The 22,820-nt window shown below is 37.8% G+C and overlaps 1 protein-coding gene across 1 annotated transcript in view; it reads right to left on the bottom strand.

The window, feature by feature from the left end:
• LOC149807172 (trifunctional enzyme subunit alpha, mitochondrial-like) overlaps nucleotides 1–22,820 on the bottom strand; it is a 104,491-nt gene that overhangs the window by 39,635 nt on the left and 42,036 nt on the right. The window contains exons 9-11 of the mRNA XM_089963061.1: nucleotides 18,331–18,383; nucleotides 6,746–6,864; nucleotides 1,591–1,647 (exon numbers count right to left, since the gene is read on the bottom strand). Coding sequence (XP_089819187.1) covers nucleotides 1,591–1,647; nucleotides 6,746–6,864; nucleotides 18,331–18,383 — 229 coding nt within the window. The remainder of the gene's footprint in view (nucleotides 1–1,590; nucleotides 1,648–6,745; nucleotides 6,865–18,330; nucleotides 18,384–22,820) is intronic.

The following is a 22,820-nucleotide window of genomic DNA, read 5'->3' as shown; positions in this document are numbered from 1 at the left end:
TCTGGCAAAGACCAAATATTTCTAAGATAGAAATAACTGGAGACATTAACAATACTAATAATTTGATTTTAAAAACACTGAAATAGTAATGATGGTCAATACTGGATCTACTTAACTTCCATTTAATAAAATTTCATTTTAAAAGAGTAACATGTCAGGAGAGAAGTTTTATTGTGGGAAACATTTCTGCATGCAATGAAAACAAACTACAAATGTATTCATAGAGCACAAATACCAAACATAATAGCCAATATACAGTAACCAGTCAGGAAAACAGACATACGTATGGAAAAAGATAGCACTATAGGTACCCTCCATATTCATGAAATATTTCAATATGAAAACCAAATAGCCATATTAAATACAATCAGAACAAGAACTAAACAATTATTCCACAGGGTGGGAATTCTTTTTGTGTGACTATGTCTCTAAATGATAGATCATTACAAGAAATTAAGAATTCCATCAAGGTATATTCCAAATACCCAGTCAAGTCACTGGATCATGAAAAGTTGATCAATGTTACCTCTAGCTAGCAATTCATGTACCCATCAAATTTCAAGACTAAATAGAATGGTGTCTAAGAACTAAACTAAATGTAAAACTCATTTTGATGTCTACTCCAACAACAATTATGACAGTGATGTAACAAAAACAATTCCTACAAAGCAGTGCAACTAGCCATGTGTCACCAAACAATGTTGTTCCATATCAAACAATGGCATATTGAACTAGTTGAAATGGTGAGATATATCCTTTTGCAGATAAAGACATCCTTGCACACAGCAAGCAAAATCAGTTAACTAATGAAAGTGCTCATGACATGACTGAGAAGTTATTCAGTAAGGCTACTTCTTCTAGTTATTCATAATCTAAGGTGCTTCAAATGTTTAAACTGTATAAATTTACACATGTCAGATGTCAATGTGAATGAAGGCAGCTATGATTATTCCTACCAAAATTTCCCATCTTAAATGTAACAAGGGATCTGATTGGATCATTTTCTTTCAGCTGCATCCAAACTACACAGCAGCATATACTGTTTCAGCTAGCTAAATATGCCACGGGTAGATGTTCAACAAAATCAATGACACCTGGTTATCGAAGATCAGTACAAAGATCAACTGATTAAGTTGTTACCTCACTTTAGATTCATTAGATTAAATTTCTTGAGTCCATGCAACATCAGATAATTAACTGGATTATTTCCTCCTGATCAACCAGATATCTTCAACGAATAAGGTAAGATGATGTTGGTAATAATTTCTTTTATTTCAAGTTTGAAAAAATTTCTGTGATAACCATTAGTTCAGATTTCTTGAATCTGGGCAACATCTAGCAATTAACAGGGTTATCTCCTCCTTATTTCTTCAACCAAAAGTGCAAGATGATGTCGGTAATAATTTGGTTTATTCCAAGTTTAATAAATTTCCTATGTAGGTCTTAATGAAGATCAACACAATTTTCAAATTGTTCTCATGAATAGAATGGTAAACAAATATGTATATTTTAATCTGTAAAAAGGATTTTTTCTCTCCATTAAACATATTGCTAAAATGCATAAAAATATTACATGTACATGTACTGTACCTCAGATTCAGAAATGTACCCTTTTTCAATGCCTTCCTGAAGTCCATCTTTCACAACCTGAAATTAAATGAGATATGTCTTAACTTAATTTGCAATAATGTAGATTCTAAGCTTTATAACCTTGAATGTATTTGGATCAAAATAAACATTACATTAAACATTCAGCACAGAGAAAGCCCAATCCACTAATCCTATTTAATTTTAATGGGAGATTTTAATGAAAATTGTATTCTTCCTAGTAACAAAATTTCACCATTGTGTGAGTCAAGTAATTTTCATCAGTTAAAAAACAACCCAACAAATTTTACAGAGTATTCTGAGACCTAATTGATCTTATTCTGTTGTCAAATGCTGATGTTCTGAATTGTTTCATAGTGAAGTTGTTCAGTACAAATATCCTATATTACAGTTTTTTCTATTAAATTAATTTTCCATTTAAATTATCATGCTATGAAATAGCAATCTGGTTATATGACCAATCAAATTATTCTCTTCCATATAGTATGACAAGGTGTGGAAATGAGTAAAGTTTCAATAAAATATCAGACAATAGCTTTAAGTGACAGCCAGGATAAGGAAATAGACCATTAGCTTAGACTGTCCCTTGTTGCAGAACTGTCAATGCTAACAAGACCTTCTCTAAAGACAGTCAGTATTTTTCCAATTAGATCAATTTTCAGCAAGGTGTAAGAAAATATGCACTGGTATTGTAGACTTGAAAAACAGGCATTTAAACAAGTTCAGAAGTGTGATCAGAAACTGGTGCATTGAAGGAAAACATCATGTTCAACTAAAAACTCCAGACCATTATTACCTCTACTACATTTTCAGAACCGGAGTTCTAAACACCAAGAAGCTAAATGGCATCTATCTCTAAATTTCATGTAATCTTTCTTGTTTTTTTTTAAATGTCACATGGCAAAAGAAATCAAGATGATTTCCTGCCATGCGACATATCCAAATCAACATGGCATGATGTCCAATAAATTTAACTGTTCCTTTTCCTGTCTTTTTTTCAAGAATGTACTGAATATTCCTTTTCATAATTTAATGTGTATTATTTAAACTTGTTATGAGCCTTACTATCTCTTTTGCCTTTAACATGCATCTAATATGAAACCTTGATCTGGATCAAACAAATAAGACAGTATCTGGAATCTACTGCAATTATCACATTTCTGTAGCTGTTGCTTTTATTACTATGTATTTTAAGGGTCATTTCAGTGAGACTTACATTCAAATTGTATGGGTTATCAGGCCTATTGAGTGACCTTGACCTAGAAGAAAGGGGGTATGACTGTGAATATGCAAACAGGAAACTGATAACGATATACAACATGCTCAAGTTTCCATAAAAAGTCTTAATTTGTTCAAAAGTTACACGTGAAAGTGGCATGAAGTTACTGATTTATAGTTTCCCTTGCAATGACCTTCCCTGTGGGCAGAGCATGACTACAGTATTGAATGTCAACATTTATAAAGTGTCATTAAAATATTAAGTGCTTAAGTGGTTCAAAAGTTATTTCTGGACAAAGATACAGGCCACAATTACATTTACTCTTATTGCGATCCTGAAATTGTCAAAGAGGGGTTGTTGTTGGATATAGCACATAACACACCAACCATACATGAGATACAGCTGGCAAAAGTTTCATTATAATCTTCAGTGGTTCAAAGGTTATTCTCTGGCATGGAAGAAGATACAAGTCACAGAATTACAATTCCCCTTGGCATGACATTGCCCCACGAGAGAGTGTTGCCGTGGTACACAACACAGTGTAGTTATGCTATATGCTTGTTCAAAGTTTCAGTACAATATTTTTGCTTTTCAAAATTAAGACTCCAGACAAGGACAAAAACAAAAGTTCCAAAATGTAGCTATGGGAGGGGTAAAATGAATTTTAATTGCACAACTACTACTTTTCACCAAAAACACCATGACTGTTTCATGTGAACATATCCTCCCCAAATTGGAGAATTGTCAATATGACATGGTTTTCTCATGTACCTCACATGCCCATAAACTGAACAGTCATCTGTTTTACAGATGACGATTAAGCCAGGACAATGGAGTAAGGTAGGTTGAGGGCATTAAGCAATAGCGATGGGTAAGTATTATATAATTAAAATTACTTTCACACCCCAACTACATTTTAACAGCAGCAATATATGCCCCGTCAATATTGCATAACTAAATTTTTCAGGTGGGTAGGCTGATGTGTTAAAACTGATAAAAAAAATAAAAAATATGAAATGTACTCACCATCTGAGTCAATGATTCAGTGTACAGAATGTTGGCATTTCTCTGGGTCACATGTTGTTCTAAAACTATGGGTTCCAGAGAAAAATACCTATGCTCTGTTGTGTTAGTGTGCAGAGAAGATGGAGAAGGTAAGTATGTGATCACTAAAATGCTGCCTTTATTATGAGGTTCTCCAAGGAAGAATGATTTAGACAGGCACCAGAGGCAGTGAAGGCTTGTGCTTTATGGGCTTTTAATTTCTTAAAGGAAAAGTCTCTATTAATAAGGGACTGATAAGCTTGTTTAAACGTAGAGACAATCCACCATATGATGTGAAGGTGGAAGCTAAAATATCAATGGAGTCCTTAAAAGGAAGGAAAAGATGTGACCTTCGTTGGTTGTGATGGTGTAGTACTAACAGAGATGCATCATGTTTTGAACATAAACAGCACCCAATAAATGAACACTGCTCTAAATTTCTGCAAAGTCACAGAAGCATTGAATATAGGTCACTGAGACATCTTTCTGCAATTAGGCAGTGGTATTTACCAAGTCGAATTCTTTTCACCAATTTTCATGATTTTGCGTTGCCTAATATGCATACAGTATGTAAGAAACTTTTCTAAATGCAAATATTAACCAGAACCAGTAAAAGGTTACAATGACATTCTTTTCTTATGACACCCTTTTCTTAAAAAATATTGATAACACTATCTCTACAAATATTCATATCAAGGAAACTAATATCCACTGATATGTGGAATATTCTTCATGTCATCCCATGTCATGTAAAAATGGTATACCATATAGCCAGGCCAAAAGATACAGATGCATTATTTCAGATGATTGTCAATTACAAAATTCTTTGAATAAATTACGAACTTATTTCCAAAATAGAAATTATCCAATATATATAATTGATTCTGCGCTGAACAAAGCCCGTAATCTTACTCAACATGAGGCTTTAAACAGAGCAGAATGTAAAATAGAGAAAGATGTAATTCCTTTCACAATACAATATAATCCTTCATTACCTAATATAGGTCGTATAATTAATAAATATTATAGTCTCCTAAATTTATCCAATAAAACCAGCATCAAATCACTTTACAAAATTAAACCAATTCTTGCTTATAGAAGACCCAAGAATTTGCAAGATTTTTTAATTAGAACTAAACAGACAGAAAATAAAAAATACACATTTTGTCATCTAAATGTAACAGACACAGGTGCTCTCAATGTGCAAACATAAGAGAAAGTACTTCTTTCAGTAGTGCCAATACAAAAGAGGTATTTTCTCTATGTTATAACACTAACTGCATATCAACTGATGTGATTTATTTAATAACCTGTAAAAAATGTAGCATGCAATATGCTGGACAAACACTTTAACCAGTTTCTAAGAGAATGAATAATCATCGCTTTCATATACAAATTATAGAGATCCTCAGTTTTCCTCTATTTCAACACACTTTAACACCAGTAATCACTTTCTACTTGATTTTTCTTTCATGCCAATAGATATTGTGCATGGTGACATGAATAGACTCATAAAAGAAACTTACTGGATTCATAAGTTAGATACTCTGTATCCAAATGGACTTAATGCCAATGCACTATATAAAATTGTATAATTAAAATTAGTATTATGTATATCCTTTATAACAATATAATTATATGTATTATGACTGTTTGTCTCCATTTTATTTGATTATTTTACTAATTCAAGTTTCATTAGAGACTTGTGTATCTTTTAGATCCTGTCATATATAATTGTTATGATGATGCATATCATTTATGATGTTACGTAATGATGTAATTGTTGTTTTAAAATAAAAGATGTCATCTGTTACTTTCAAAACATTTCGTGTCTGAAGAAGCATAGATTAAATGCAAAACTAGTTGCACAGAATTTTCGGTGTTTGTGTTGTTTTTATATCACAATTCTAAATAGGATACTATGTACAAAACATGCAAAAACTTGTCCTAAGCCAGGGAAATGAGAAATAAATGGCACTGTGACCATTTTGGCTGCATGGGTGTTTTAACAACTGAGATGTATACAATCATCATCTAGTTTAATGACTTTAGCATAAAGAATCACAACAAAGAATTAAAGCAAAGTCAGTGATGCATAAAATAGGGTCACAGTGACCTATTTTGTAATGAGGTGTATCATGATGCATTTCTTCACTTAGTTTCTTGGATCAAGGTACAACAGTATGAAAAAACCTTAAGCTAAATGCAGGAACTTGAAGAATGAAAAAGTAATGGACATATATTTACATAGTCCTTTGGCCCTCCTGTACTGGAATTAGAGGTTATGAAACCCACTCCAAACTGTTCCCGAGGAAGAATGTATGGACACTAATGCCAATGCAGAAGCCAGTGGTCTGACAATATCTTTATTTTATGTTGTAAAGGAGAGCTAAATATCCGTAAGAAAAATAACCCATACCAAACAAGTTCATCTGCGGAGTTTAGATTTTGTTAAGCTGGAAATTATGGGTGGGAATTTGGTAAAATTCACAATTTATCAGACAAATATTTTTAAGTAGAGTTGTGCTACCTTTTTCAGACTTATGGGCAAACTTTAACAAATGAGTTGATTACATCATTGTCTTGCATGTTTCTCCATAAAAGGCATGACAACAAATGACATATAGTTATTTATTTTTATACAAGCTCTTAATAGCCTGTAAAGTCTATACACCTGCATTAGACTTTAATGGCAGATGCATAAATGATTAAAAATGTGCTCTTGAACTATATATTGTTTACTTCACATATGTGCATCTAACCGATACAAAACACACAAACACCTTAACCTTTAAATTAAGTATACAAGAATACAAAAAAAAACTAATACAGAAGAGGATGATTTTAAACTAGGAATACAAGCTTGATACTAACCTCCAGAATCTTCAGTGGCGCGGGGTAGTGACCACCTGATGCTTTCATCACCTGCTCACGGGCCTTTTTAAATATGTAGTCCTGTGCAAACTGCATAGACATAATTTTCTCTTTGAGTGCTGGAAGAAACAGACAATATAAAAATCTGAAACTGCAGATTCTAGGGCATATGCAAATGTCATTTAAGATTTTGACAGTGTGTGTGTGTGTGTGAGAGAGATTTGATTTTTAACACAGCTTTAACAATTTTAGTTATATCACTATCATGTCTGCAGTGTGGCAATTTATAGTGATCTCTAGCACTAGGGCATCATGCCACAGACATGTCGAATCATCTCCCACCCAATCACATTATCCTGACACCAGACTGACCAGTATAACACACTAACCTCTTAATGCTGAAAGCTAAGAGAGGCAGCTGCTATTACTATTTGTATAAGTCCTTGGTATGAAGAGGCCTCCCACAGCCTAGGCAGACACTACAACCACTTAGGCCAATGAAGCAATCAAGATGGAATTCATTCCAGACACTCTCTACTTTTGAACTTGTGATAGTACCATTATAATTATTTGGTTTTAATTTACAACAGTGCATGTTCCTCTTAAATTTTCATTTTATAGTTTTGAGAATTAAATTATTATTAAATTTAATACACTTGTTTGTTTTGCTTTTTCTGTTACTTAGTTTAAGACCATGACAGTAACAATATATATGACATTTTCTTTTCCTATGGGATATATTTCATTGTGTGACACAAAAAGCACAATATTTTAATGATTGTTCTTTTTTTAGTGTTGACTTGAGCTAGTAGCAAAATTGCAACTGACCAAAATAGTACGTGCAAATCAATAGCTTTTCTTGAGCATCAGAGGTTCCTTTACACTGTATGTCAGTTTTACAGAAAAAATTTGCCTCTGTACTGGAAAAAAAGATAAGGCTGTCAGTATTTATGTACCAACAAAATGTCGAAAGTGTTTAAAGTCTTTGATGTTAATGGTCTTGACACCAAATTCTGTAAGAAGCCGACTTATTTTATTCACAAAGTTAAAGTCCCATATCCTTCCCAACTTGGATCAGCTGACTGTTGGCAACAACAGAGCACCAGAGGGAGTCTGAGATACATTTTGATGGCTTGCAAGGTTTTGCTACTTGATTCAAGATAAAAGAAATGTCCTCTCTCTGTGATGTTACTCCTATCAGTCACTTTTTGCTTCAATCCTTTGCGTTGAAGAAAGTGTAATCATGGCACAACAATGGACAACTTTATTTTTAAAAAACATAATGAGCATATCATTTGTGCTATTTTTTATTCTTCTTCAAAATTTAATAACCAGGCGTTTGGGGTGGGGTTGTACCAGCTTTGTTAAGAATTTTTCCAGTTTCTATTTATAGCTGATTGTAAGCCATGTGATCTAACATACCGCAGTTGAAGGCTTGGTTAGCGTTATTAAATGTAGCTAAAAGTACCTAATTTATTTTAAATATATAGCGTAAAATGAATTAGGTATTTTTAGCTACATTTAATGGTACTGAACTGATAATTTACCGAGTTACATAAGAGATAAAATTTGTGATGCTGTGGAACAAACTATATTGTTGTGGTGTTGACATATGACAGTGTCCATTATATTATGAATGCAGCTCCTATAAAGGTCAAAAACACATTCACTCAATTTTCTTAGTCTTAAGTACTGTTTACAGCATAATTTTCTCCACTCTATGCAAATGATAAATCATGCATTGATGAGGTTGGTTGATTAGCATTTGTACCGGTAAAATTTGGTCTTGTATCGACTTTTTCCATCCTTGCCAATATGAGGTACCAGTAGCAGTGTAAACGCCGGATCATTTGTTGTAAAATTTCTCTGAGATGGACACTGAAAGTTGCATTTCACTGAATTAAGCAGGTCCACATATCACTTCGGATTGAAACTTATGCCCAACATAACAGGGTTATCGACTTAATAGGGGTCGAGATAAGTGGAGAAAAATTAGCATCACAAAGAAGGATTTTTTTCTCAGGACCAGACAAAAATGCTTGACATACACAGGTTCTTGAGATAACTGAGGTCGAGATTAGTGGGTTTGTCTGTATTTAGATGATTTGGCATATACAAATTTTTGCACAAATGGTGGTATTGGGACTTTAAATACTACTTTAGAGCTTGCATTGGGTCCTGTAGACCTTGAGATGAAGAGTCCAGAGTAGACAGGAATTTGATTACAAATGTCAGATTCTCCATGAAATGGAGTCTTTTTTTGGCAATAAAAGCAGGGACCATCACGAGCGATACTGACCAGCTTGTTGTCACCACATGTAGTTCGGGTCTGCTGATAGAGCATGTATTTTACTAATTCAAAATGATTCAAATGGTGTCTTGTTCAGGCAGGTTAGTACCCATGAGAGATTCCACTTTGGGCACAGAGCCAATATCTTTGGACATGTAATCAACATTGGACTGAAGACTGAATGGGTCTTTCTTTTGTCCGATTGTCACAGATTTGTGTGTACTTAATGTTCATGCATTAAAACTGAATAAAAATGGCTTGGGTTTCATTAACGAATATCGCATTACTGAGAGAGAGGTTTATTTTTATCTAGAGTTATTTCAAAATACTGAGTTATATTCACCAAATGCTGCAAGATAGAAGTGCCTGCAATGAGAAAACCAATTACCTTAAGCTCTCTTGCTATTCATTGAGTGTGTGTGATTTGGATTTTTAATGAAGCTTTAACAACTTTTCAGTCATATCGTTACAATGTCTGTAATGTGGCAGTTTATAGTGATGTCTAGCACTGGGCATCATGCTGCAGACATGTAGCATGACGTCCCACTCAGTCACATTATCCTGACACCAGGCCGACCAGTCCTAACACTAACTTCTTAATGCTGAGTGCGCAGCTGTTAGTACCATTTTTGCAAGTCTTTGGTATGACTTGGCCGAGGATCGAACCAATGTCCTCCCATATCCGAGGCAGACGCTCTAACCACTAGGCCACCTGAGCGGTGCTATTCATTGAGTCAAGTTTGAATGTACTTTTACAACACAGCGAGTTTTGTCAGAAAGCTGTCCACTTTACTGGGTGCAATCTTCAGTTGTAGAGGTATGTGAAATATAATTCTTGGCATCCGTCTGTCTACGAGAGACGATGGCATAGCTCCAAAGTACGCTTTTGCTTATCCTTCTTTCTAGCTCTCTTTTCAGCTTGCTTTATTCTTCTCTTTTCCTCTGCGTTTTGAACTCCCTGCCTGACAGCTAGACGCCATCTGGAACGGTTGTTTGCACAGCTCTCCCAGTCGTTGACATTGATGTTTGCTGTCTTCATATCCTTCTTGCAAACATCTTTGTAGCGCAGATGTGGTCGTCCAGTTGGTCGTGCACCTTCTGCTAACTCCCCATATAACAGGTCCTTGGGAATGCGACCTGGGTCCATTCTCTTGACATGGCCGAGCCAGCGAAGGTGCCTCTCGCTGAGTATGGAGAACATGCTGTTCATGTTGGCGCGTTCTAGAACCTCTGTGTTGGGTACTTTGTCCTGCCACTGGATGTGCAGAATGCGCCGCAGACATCTCAGGTGGAAGCTGTTGAGTTTCCTCTCGTGTCTTGCATAGGTGGTCCATGTTTCGCTGCTGTAGAGAAGTGAGCTGAGCACGCACGCTTGGTAGACACGCAGTTTGGTCTTCTCTGTGAGGTTGGGGTTGTTTCAGACCCTCTGGTTAAGTCTGGCCATCACTGCTGCTGCCTTGGCAATCCTGCCGCCCACCTCAGAATCAATGGAGAGTGAGCTGGAGATGTTAGACCCGAGGTATGTGAAGTTGTCGACAACTTCCAAATTGTACCCATCGATGGAGACAGAGGGAGGGGAGTCTGTTTCCTATGCCATGACATTTGTTTTCTTCAAACTGATGGTCAGTCCAAATTCCTTACATGCATGGGAGAGGCAGCATACCAGCTGCTGAAGTCCATCTTCTGTGTGTGATGTCAAGGCTGCATCGTCGGCAAAGAGCAATTCACGGATGAGTACCTCTGTGACTTTAGTCTTAGCACGGAGACGGGCGATGTTGAACAGCTTGCCGTCAGCCCTGGTATGGATGTACACTCCCTCGCTGCAGTCCTTGAATGCATACTGGAGAAGCATGGAGAAGAAGATGGCAAAGAGCGTCGGTGCAAGGACACAGCCTTGTTTGACTCCGCTAACGACTGGGAATGCTTCAGATGTTGCGCCATTGAAGCACACTGTGCTGTGCATGTTCTCGTGGAACGACATAATGACAGCAAGCAGACGTGGGGGGCAGCCGATCTTCTGCAGGAGTCTGAAGAGTCCACTCCGACTAACCATGTCAAACGCCTTCGTCAGGTCTATGAAGGCAATGTAGAGGGGCATCCGCTGCTCGCGACACTTCTCCTGCAGCTGACGTAGTGAGAAGATCATGTCTACAGTTGACCTGCCGGCTCGAAATCCACACTGGGATTCTGGGTAGACGCGGGAGGCTAGGATCTGCAAGCGTGCCAAGGCAACACGGGCGAAGGCCTTTCCGACGATGCTGAGGAGGGAGATGCCCCGATAGTTGTTGCAGTCGCTACGGTCTCCTTTGTTTTTGTACAAAGTGACGATGTTGGCATCACGCATGTCCTGTGGGATGTATCCCTGCTCCCAGCAAAGGCAGAGGAGTGTGTGTAGGGGCTGGAGCAGTGCTGGTTTTCCGCTCTTGAGGACTTCAGGCGGAATGCCGTCGCTTCCAGGAGCCTTCCCACAGGCAAGGCAATCGATGGCTTTTCTGAGCTCTTCCAGGGTGGGCTGTGTGTCTAGCTCCTCCATGACAGGCAGGTCTGGAATGGCGTCCAGGGCAGTTCCAGTGACATTGTTTTGGGTTGCATATAGCTCGAGATAGTGCTCAACCCATCGCTGCAGTTGTTTCCCCTGGTCTGTGATGACTTCGCCCGTCTTGGACTTGAGGGGGGCGGTCTTGTAGCTGGGGGGGCCTGTCGCTTTTTTGATACCCTCATACATTCCTCTTGTATCCCCGGTATCAGCAGCTGTCTGTATACTGTTGCAAAGGTTCAGCCAGTAGGTGTTGGCACAGCGGCGGGCGGTCTTCTGGGCGTTATTCCTTGCAATCCTGAGGGCTTGTAGTGTTCTGGGGCTAGGTGCAGCCTTGTATGCCAGGAGGGCTTTCCTCTTTGCCTCAGTCACGGGCTCCATCTCCTCCCAGTTTGCCTCATACCAGTCGACATTCTTTCGCTCCCTCTTCCCGTAAGCTGTGATGGCTGAATTGTACACAGAGTCACGGATATGGGACCACTTGGAATCAATGGTGTCATCAGGTGTCACTTTGGTGAGGGCTTCCTTCAGTTTGCTGATGAACTGCTGTGTTTTCTCTGGGTTGCTTGCACAGTAGGTGTTGATATGTGGGTGACCCTTCTTCTTGGCGTGGTGCAGCTTCTTGGGTAATATTCGCACCTTGCTGGCCACGAGGGAATGGTCCGTGTCACAATCGGCACTGTGGTAGCTGCGGGTAAGGAGGACACTGGCCAGTTCTGCACGCCTGGTGATGACGAGGTCTAGCTGGTGCCAGTGGCGTGAACGTGGGTGTCTCCACGACACCTGGTGGATCTCCTTGCATTTGAAGAAAGTGTTTGTCACACATAGGCTGTGGGAGCAGCACATCTCCAGCAGTCGCTGACCATTCTCGTTGATCATGCCCCTTCCGTAAAAGCCGAGACAGGTGGACCAGGCCTCATGGTGAGCTCCCACTCTAGCATTGAAGTCTCCTAGTAAGTAAAGGCTTTCATTGTTGGGGATACTGGATATTGCCTGATCCAGAGCCTCATAAAACTTGTCTTTCTCCTCGTAGGTGGAGTAGAGGGTTGGGGCGTACACACTGAAGATGTTGACCAGGCCTAAGGATGTTGACAGCCGGAGGACAAGGATTCTCTCAGTACCTGATGATGGAGGTTCAATGAAGGCGATTAGCGTGTTCTTGACGGCAAAGCCTACACCATGCTGCCTAGGTTCATCCAAGGGCTTCCCCTGCCAAAAGAATGTGTAATTGGCTTCCCTGATGGTGCCGCTGTCAGCCAGTCGGGTCTCCTGGAGGCAGGCAATGTCGATGTTCAGTCGGGAGAGTTCTCTGTCAATGACGGCAGTCTTCCGTGCATCGTCGATCTGCTGTAGGTCAGTGGTCAATCCAGGACACATGGTCCTGATGTTCCAGGTTGCAAAATGAAGAGTTGGAGTCTTTTTATTTCTTCTTTTAGTCTTTCCTGGTGCAGAGTTTTGTGGCCCACTTGTCGAGATGGTTCTCTAAGCTCCACACACCCAGTGAAGCAGGCAGGCCATGGCGGGCAGCACCTTACTGACTGGGGGCTGCCCAGCTTGAGGCGGGCGGTAGCTGTCCAGTGAGACCTGATGATCTCTCCCACTGTCAGAAGTAACCCCTGGCGCCAAGCTCTACGCCAATCGAGCTTTGACTTAGAACCGGTAAACTGCTACTTCTCGTGTTGTGCCAACGCCGTACGACGACGCTGGAGTGTCCTCTCCAGTGGAGCTATGAAGCCTGGGCAGAGTGGTATGGAGAATCAGCTGTTGCCCATGCAGCAGATCCCCCCTCTCCACGCAGCTGGTGTGCCCAAGGGAACGACGAATGCCGATACAGCTTGTCATACCGCCTTAGGGACTCCATCTCCGGATTTTCTGTCGGGGTTTACTCCCTTAGCCTTTCCCATGAGTGGGTATAGCCACAAGGCAGCAGAGGTTTGGAATTGGAGTTTTCCTTCTCCTAGATGAGCTACCATCCAAGGTTTACGAGTCCCATCTACCCGAAGCAACTGGTTTTAAGGCGCCAGTGGGCCGCCTTCACCCCTTCTCCTGTTAGTAGAAAACATGGTCTGCCGGGCTTCAAATCTAAGCCACTCGCGAAGGCCAGGAGCTGGATTTTAGTTGACAAGAGGCAGTAAGAGACACAGGCCGTGTGGGGCATTTTGGAGGATTGGGGCGCTTGTCTCCCACTCCCACCCCAGGCAATGTCAACCTTATCCACATTATGTGATAGAATTGTTAGACATATTGGATGTTCTAGATTTTTTCTAAAGTTCACAAATATTCAAACCTATTTCACAAAATTCTATGTTATTAGATAGACTATAGACTGTTTCAAATGAACCTTTTTATAACTGGACAGACATACTTAAATCAATTATATGTTCCATGCATGCATGCATGCATGCATCCATCCAACCATGCATGCATGCATCCATCCATACATCCATACATACATACATACATCCATCCATACATCCATACATACATATGTCTAACCCACATAGTGACCAGTATCTTCTTGTGGGTCAGTGGTTCTCTCTGGGGTTATCCCAGCTTCTTCCTCCACCAATAATACTGGCCGCCATGTATAGCCTATTGTGTGCTGAAAAATGGCGTTAAACACTACAACAACAACAACAACAACAACATTGATTTTGCCATATGCACCTCTCAGGGCATCTAAATTATGACCTTCCAAAGAAATATGAATGCATAAGAATCCAAATGAAGTGAATACTTGCCACTTAAAGGTCTGTAGAATGAAATTCTAAAAAATGACTCCATTACTGATATAGTCGGTGCTGAATGCCTGCATCACCCGTATGACATTTACTATAGATACAGTGATTTCCAAGCTGAGTGTCAAAGGCTTCAGGACAAAGTGAACTGACATCTCTTGGACACTGAGGCATCGTACACAGGGAGTGTTATTATGTGGGTTGTTGTTGTTGTTATAGGGTTTAACGCCATTTTTCAGCACAAGATGGGCTATACATGGCGGCCAGTATTAATGGTGGAGGAAGAACCTGGGATAACCCCAGAGAGAACCACTGACCCACAAGAAGCTACTGGTCACTATGTGGGTTAGACATACCCTTGAGAGTGCCTGTATAACCTGTGTTTGTGAAACAGGAAAAATCACTCAATGATATCTCCATTAACACTTTCTCATCTCCAATAACCTGATACACTTCATAACTTTAAAAAAGAAAATTGTCACCACCATCATCCAGTATCTGCCAACAAAATCATTGTCTGAAGATGAATCATACTGGGAATTGCCCATTTTTGGGTTTTCTGATTGGCCTGCACATTAAACGCACATCTATAAAACTTCTTTGATGTAAGGTTCAAACTAGGACATGTTCCAGGCCCCAATGTGCTATCTAATTTTGTTTAACAAGCATTGATGTCAAGCTGAAAAACCCTGCTGTGCAAACAGTTGCCTACCTGAAAAGACAAATGCTCAGATAAGCCCTACAATACCTCTGCCAGCATAAAGCTATAAAAAATCTGATAATCCAATGTCCAAAGCTACTAAAATTTCAGATTGGGCCCCTCTCATATTCTAAGTGAGGTGCCTGTTGGCATGTCAAAAAAAAAAAAAAAAATGGGCCTGAAAAAACTTTGATTGCACTGATGCGGAAATTTATTTTTAAGATGATGAAAGACTAATAAATTATTAATAGTTACCCCAATGTATATCTCCTAGCCTTTTGAAAATTGTCTGCTTATACTGAAGGCTGTACATTTTGCATACAAAGCGAAGCATGTCATTTACGAATGGGGAACAGATTCCCTGGATTAGTATAACTGGTGCTCACATGGCTTTAACATACATGTGTTTCTAAAAGAATATTTTGGATATTATTGTAACAGAAATCAGCCAAAACCAGTCAAGGGGGGTACCAGAACCGTTCTAGCAATTGTTGCAACTGATGCAATGATGTGTGGCCGCCTAATGGGATTAAGGCTAGTGTGTATATATGACAAACTGTTAATTGTTTACTTTACTGTTGTAATCTGGAGAGTTTAGGCCTAATGTGGGATGTTTTTTTATGGTATTATAAGTAATAAAGGGACCAAATGTGGTTTAGATAGCTCCTGAGCCTTTGATTAAAAATTGGTCATTCTTTTGGCAGAGGGGAGATAAAAAGAAAAGACTAATTGTCAAAAACGCTTAAATATTTTAAACTTTGTTAATGGTCTTGTTTAATTGCTATTGCATTGTTCAAGATATTTCAACTTAAAGACTAATTAATAATAATTCAGTTGTCCCTAGCTCAAGATTTCACTAGTGAAATGAGACATTGGTTATACATATTAAGTGGCACCTATGAACAACATCTAAAGTGTAAACAGAATCTGTATAAATCAAGATGAACTTCAGATGCAAACAAACATAAACACTATTAATCTACTGAAATCAAAATAAACAAATCATTTAATATAATTTTGTTATAATCGTTTCATATTTAGAATGCAGTGATTGCATCACTGTATGACAAATATTGAAAAGGGAGCAATTTGGGGCATATAGAAATTGTAGTTCAGGCTTGTGGTATCTGAGTCAGGGCTGATGATTTATTCTGTCACCAGCCCATGGGCTTTTTTTTTCTTTGAGCACTTTGGCGTAATTTTTGTCATTACAAGCACTTTAACAGTAAATGGTTAAAGAAAAATTCTATACTAAGCAGAGTGCATTTTCACATGCATGAGTTTAAACTAATTTGTGGGAGTTCTTGCATATCACTGTTCTCCGAGTGCATGAATCTGTAAAAAAATTTGCAGCTTGCACAATTGTATGACCAGGCAGCATCTCTGCACATACAGAGTGGTTTTCAGTTTGGTCTTGCCCATGGGCCCATGGAAAAAAAATCTGTAAGACAATACTGAGCAAACAAAATGTGCAGGTGTAGTGCAGAATGTGTCCTGCTTTATTAACTTCAGAGTGTATGTACAGAGCTACACATTGTGAAAGGGCATATGTAGCCGCCCATACAGGTAGTGTACTGAAGCACTGCTATTATTACTTGTAAAGTGGATACCAAAATATAAATTCTAGAAAAATTAACAGTCGGAAAGACCCAATTACTAAATAAAGTAAAATCAGTAAAGAATCATTTATAGTAACTATGAAGTCAATGCTATGACTAAACTATGCATAAAAAAACTTATCTGTATGTATCTGACCACACTGGAAACTATACAGCAATAAATTTGAGTTTTCTGGAGTACACAAGTTACATGCACACAGAAATGCACTGAAGCATCTATATTGATACTTATGAAGTGGACACTATTATATCATTTGTAAGACAATGTTACCTGTAAGGACAATTATGACCAAAACATGTAAAATCTGTCGAGCATCACTCGTGTGTGTGTGTGATTTAGATTTTTAATGTAGCTTTAAAAAAATTTCAGTCATATCACTACAATGTCTGCAGAGTGGCAGTTTATAGTGATGTCGAGCAGTGAGGCATCATGCCACAGACATTTATCATCATGTCCCACCCAGTCACTGGCACACCAGTCCTAACACTAACCTCTTAATGAAGAGCACTAAGTGAAGCAGCTGCTAGTACCATTTTTATAAGTCTTTGGTATGACTCGGCTGGGTTTGAACCCGCAACCTCCTGCTTCATGAGTGTACACTCTAACTACTTCGGCCACCGAAACAATCTGAACATCACTTATAAAATCATGAAGCAGACAATAAGACAAGAGTAAAAAAGAAAACTTAACCATATTTATCTAATAAGCAGAAATTATACATTATATGAATTCTCAATTCCACACACCAAATCTGCAACTAGTTAAATACAATTAAAGCAATCAAGGGTGCCTAAGTGTGTGAGGAAAGAAAAGTGATGACACTGAAAAGCCAGAAACTTTGTTGTCGAAGAAAGAAAGAATATAAAAGTTGGATATTTCCTGATGGAATATACTTCCTTTCAAAGAGAGTAGTCCTCCAACTTGCTTTTGGATAGAAAACTTCAATATGCTTGTGTGTGGATTGTGACACCTCTATCTGTCGAGTTTGCTACCTGACACAAGCAGAAGTAGTAACTTAGGTATTTGCAGGACTTGTCACCAACCCATGTACTAAGAGGAGATCACTCTAACCGCCACAAAGGTGGGCAGATATCTTTAAGCTTTTTAGTTAAAAGATTTTAATCTGAGATGGTTGGATCTGCAAGGTAGTAGTAGCTCTCCTAAGCTATTATGACTCGCAATGTATTTGAGGAAGAAAAGTTTCACTCTTGTAACTTGTGAGCAAAATATTTCCTCTTGGTAACAATACCTATGAATTACTGATCCCAAAATTGCGAATATCCTATTCTATGGGAATTAACATTTATGTAGAAATAAAAACATTCTATGGATATTGATAATGCACACATACACAAACATAAATTCATCTTCATTATAAAAGACAACAAACGAATCAGCACAGGCATATTAGAATATACAGCATTGCATCAGGCTTCTTTTCCATCAGATATTGTAAACAATGGTTTGAAATATTTAGCATGTACAGTGGAACCTGTCTTGAAAGACCACCCCTTCTGCCAAAACATAATGGTCTCTCATGACAGGTGGTCTCTCATAACAGGTTATAACAATATATAATCTCTAAATCTGTACATGGAGAACCTGGTCTCTAAAGACAGGTGGTCTCTCATAGCAGTGGTCTCTCAATACGGGTTTTACTGTATATGTACAACGTCGTTTTCAGATTCCAATATATCCTACTTGTTAGCAGCCCTCCCTTCTTTTTCCTCTCCAATGTTCCATCAGCAAGGCTCCTAGAAAGACAATAATACTGTGCTAGAGTATTTTGCAAAAGCTTAAACCTGGGAAAAATGCAGACTGGACAACAGTATGTATATTTAATAGACAATTAAAATGCATTCTGCCAGTGTTAATTCTTTAAAACAGGTGTGATAATACATGTTAAAATAACTGCTTCTATGTAGTCCATTATATGACCTTGCTAAATCTCAAAATGTATGATAAATACTGGTACTTTTATTTCTTCTAACATGCCTGTGTTCATAGCACAAATACCATTCTACAGTCAGTACTTCAGCTGATGTAGAAATATACACCTACAATCTCCACCACTCTGATAATTGAGAAAGGTAAGATATTCCAGTAAAAGCTATGCCACTTTAACAGGTCAAGTAGTTAAATGCCACAGACAGCAAAGTATGCAATATCTGACGCAGGGGAAGAAATTGTAAATATGCATCCATTTTATGTACTAATATCTTACACAAACTTTTTCACTATCAAAACATTTTGAAAGAATGAATCTTGCACATTAATGAACTCTTCTGAGATCTTTATGATATAAGTATATATATTCCAAGTTTTCTCTAGATCAGATTCAGAAGTATGGCCTTCATCGAGTTAAGAAGGTTAATAAATCAAATGCAAGATTACCTCATTAATATGCATGGAACTTGTCAAAAATTTCAATGATATAAATCCATATTCCACGTCTGATTAAGATTACATCAGAACTATAGACTACAGTGTGGTAAAAGGCAATTGCTGATGGATGCAGGGTACACAGTGAAAGCAGGGCCATACCATATTCTCACCTGGCTAATCAATGACATGTAATGGCATACACTGTACTATCAATATACATAGTTTCACTGTTAAATTACTTGCATTACTCATCCTGACACTTCGCAAGTGCTTTAAACCATAATCAAACATACAAAATAAAAAGTCTGATCAGAAATAAAGCCTCTAGAGTGGTTAAAAGTCTGAGATTTTGATAACACAGACTTTTATATTGAAGTATGATCAGTATTTGCTCAGAAATATTGCCTCTCTGGAGCATTGGTATATTCAGCTAATCCGATACAAGACTACCTCATTAACATGTGGGAGTCATTCATGTAATTCTACTGATGGTAAGCCAAAAAGTACCCTTTCTACTGCACATATCATTTTATAACTGAAAACTACTGCTTTTAAATTTTAAAATTTAATTTTTTAAAAATCAAAACACCAAAACAGGTTATTTTTACACATTCCATCAATACATTGGAGAAACCAGCCAGAATTAGTCTACTGGGGACCAGCAATGCTCCACCAGTGCCATGACTGTGATGATACGTGGCTGAGTAAATGGATTAAAGAACAGTTAGCATGTGTACATGGCAAAGCTGTTAATTCTTTAACTTACTGTTGTAATTTGGAGAGGTTATGGCCAAATGTGGCATGATTTCTGAGTTATAAGTAATAAAGGATTGAAAGTGGTCACTGATTGCTTCTGAATCTTTCTTGAAAACTGGCTGACATTTATTGAAAGAGAGGTAAAATGGAGAGGACAACCATAAAAAAATTATTTTGGCAGTAAGACTCAAGAATTTCACTTTTTTGTCTCGTTTAATAGTTATTATATTAGGATGTTTTAAAAAGAATATTTAAAGACAGCTCTCAAAAATTCTATTCAATTTATGTAAAAATGCCAAAATGTGCTTCTTCTCCCAATGCATGTTCAGATATTAAAATTTAAGTGTATGAAAATGTGTACTAAAAGGTCTTGAGTTTGCATTATGTTTCATGCAATGTGGATTTTGAGATAGTATATGGAGGAAGAAATGATATCACCAGCAATACACAAACAATGCTGCATAGGAGCAGTGTTTTTTCTGTAACAAACACAAAGCACTTATTTGAAGTTTTCAAGTCCATAGATTAAAGTCAAATCCATGCTAAAATATTCAGTTAAAAATATATTACAAGATAATTCATTGTAAAGTTGGGTTTGATTATTGATAAAGCATAAATAGGTCATGTATTCTGACATTGTTTATTCAAGTCCAAATCATTTTTCTTATTTACAGTGATGAAACTTGTAGAAAGATTTTTTGTATATATCTGAGCCATAAAGAAAAAGAAGCCCTTGGGAATGAGGCTCAGGAACACATCTTATTTTTAGTCCAAGTCAGAAACATTTTCCTTGGGGTGAACCTGTCTTGGATGAGTACTGGAGAGCAATCAGCAACTTTAAAAACGCAGCAACTGGAAACTTAAGAGTTAGAACTTCTTTGCAGTCAGAGTATGGCTGTTTAGTTATTGCCACACTGAAGTGCTGATACAGAAAGAACTTTCTCCATTCTTCACAAAATACAAAGCGATTCAAGAGAAATACTGGACCAGAAAACTACTGAAAGCCTGATGTGTGAAACTTATTATTCACAATAAATGTCATCATCAGCTGTTTTATCATAGTATATAAAAATGCATATCCCAGAAAATAGGTACAATTATGCTGATACAAAATCATCTGGTTTAGAACCAATCTAAATTTGTATATCTACTGGTTTTAAATCCAGGTTCTGTCACATATGGTGGATATTTCTCATAATCAAACTCATGAGCGATCTTGATGATATATACTTCTAATGAAATATGATCAAATTGGTTCATAAATATGTCCTCTCTAGAGTGTCTGCTTGTTCAGCCAATCAGATGCAAAAACACCTCATTAACATGATCATTGCTCACAATCAAACACAACAGAGATCTTGAAGATATAAGCAAGTATATCTAATCTCTTCAAAATCTGAGATTAAAAATATAGCCTCAATAGTGTTATCAAGCTCAACAAATTAGGTGCCAGATCACTGTACTGCATGGATGTTGTTTACAATCCAACTCATCCAAGATCTTGATATAAACTTGCATACAACTCCTGACTGAAATCTGATCAGAAGTGAAGCCTTTGGAGTGTTCACAAGTATTGATGGAAGGACAAGTAAGTGATGATGTTCAATGAATGCAGGACCATACAATAAGCTCAACTGGCCTTTGGTCAAATAATAATAATAATAATACATTCATCAATTCAATCAAATGCATGACTATTCCTGCACTTCAGGCATGTTCTTCTTAACATGGTTTTCTTACGGCAAGTAACATACATTCCACCTCTCGCAAGATCTTTAGAGCAATGAAAGATCAGAATGTTTTTTTGCTACACATCTGTATATGTCTGTCAGTAATATGGTATTGGATTGCATCAATACCAAAAGAACCAATCTGAATTGTCATATATCCCTCTATTGACAAACTGACAAATTGTCAAGAAATGTCCTTAAAAATGGGCTTAAAGAACAAAGTAAAACCTTACTTATCTACAAGAACCACACTGCTAGACTACAAAGTTTAAATAATTCAAATAATAAGGGTGAATTGAAAGAGCAATAATGAGCTCAATTCTCTAAATACCATTTTCTTCTTGACAAAGTTTACAAACAATTCCCATAAATGGCCAGACAAAATAAGTAAAACCGTATTGTGCATTTCAACCCATTTACCACATATCTAGCCTACAAGTGGTGTGCGAGGAAAAGCAATCACAAGCTTCATAGTGGATGGTGATGTGATTTGGATTATTTTACGTAGCTTTAACAATTTTTCAGTCATATCGCTACGATGTCTGCAGTGTGACAGCTTATAGTGATGTCTAGCACTGGGGCATCAGGCCGCAGACATGTAGCATGATGTCCCACCCAGTCACATTATCCTGACACCGGCCGACCAGTCCTAACACTAACCTCTTGATGCTGCACGCCAAGCGAGGCAGCTGTTAGTACCATTTTTTAAGTCTTTGGTATGACATGGCCAGGGATCGAAACCCACAACCTCCCACATCGGAGGCAGACGCTCTAACCACTAGGCCACCAGAGTGGTTGGATGGAGACACTGATAGATGAACAAACACATGGACAGACGGACAAAAAGGGCAATTAAAATATCCTTGTTCTTTAAGAAGGTGCTGGGATGTTAAAATTCTTCAAGCAGTTTAGTGGTAAGTAACAATGACAATTTAGGAGGAGCAGCAATGGCAATCCTAATTCTTAAAATTCCTAATTTTATGACAATTTTTAAATAAATTTTACTCAAAATGGGTCACTGGAAATAAATAAAATCTTGCTGTACATCCGTCTTTAAACTAGTCTATAAAGTTTCAATAAAATTCTCCAAACAGCATAAAAGGCGCTTCAAAAGTTTTCAAGCAATTTTTCCAACAATGGAGCTGGAGGTAAAAAAAAACTAAAATCTTATTGGACATGTACTTACACTACATATCTAGCCCACAAAGTTTCAATAAAATCCTCCAACCAGTGTATGAGAAGAAACAATGACAAACTGTTCAAAGAAAAAAAGATGGGGCAGAGGAAAAATGTACACCCTCACTGTGCACGGCGTTACCA

This window comes from Sinohyriopsis cumingii, chromosome 1, assembly GCF_028554795.1.
Source record: "Sinohyriopsis cumingii isolate HCF-2022 chromosome 1, ASM2855479v2, whole genome shotgun sequence".
In the NCBI taxonomy this organism is placed as follows: Eukaryota; Metazoa; Mollusca; class Bivalvia; order Unionida; family Unionidae; genus Sinohyriopsis; species Sinohyriopsis cumingii.
The sequence above is the reverse complement of the archived record's forward strand: the minus strand, read 5'-3'. Positions and strand labels throughout refer to the sequence as shown.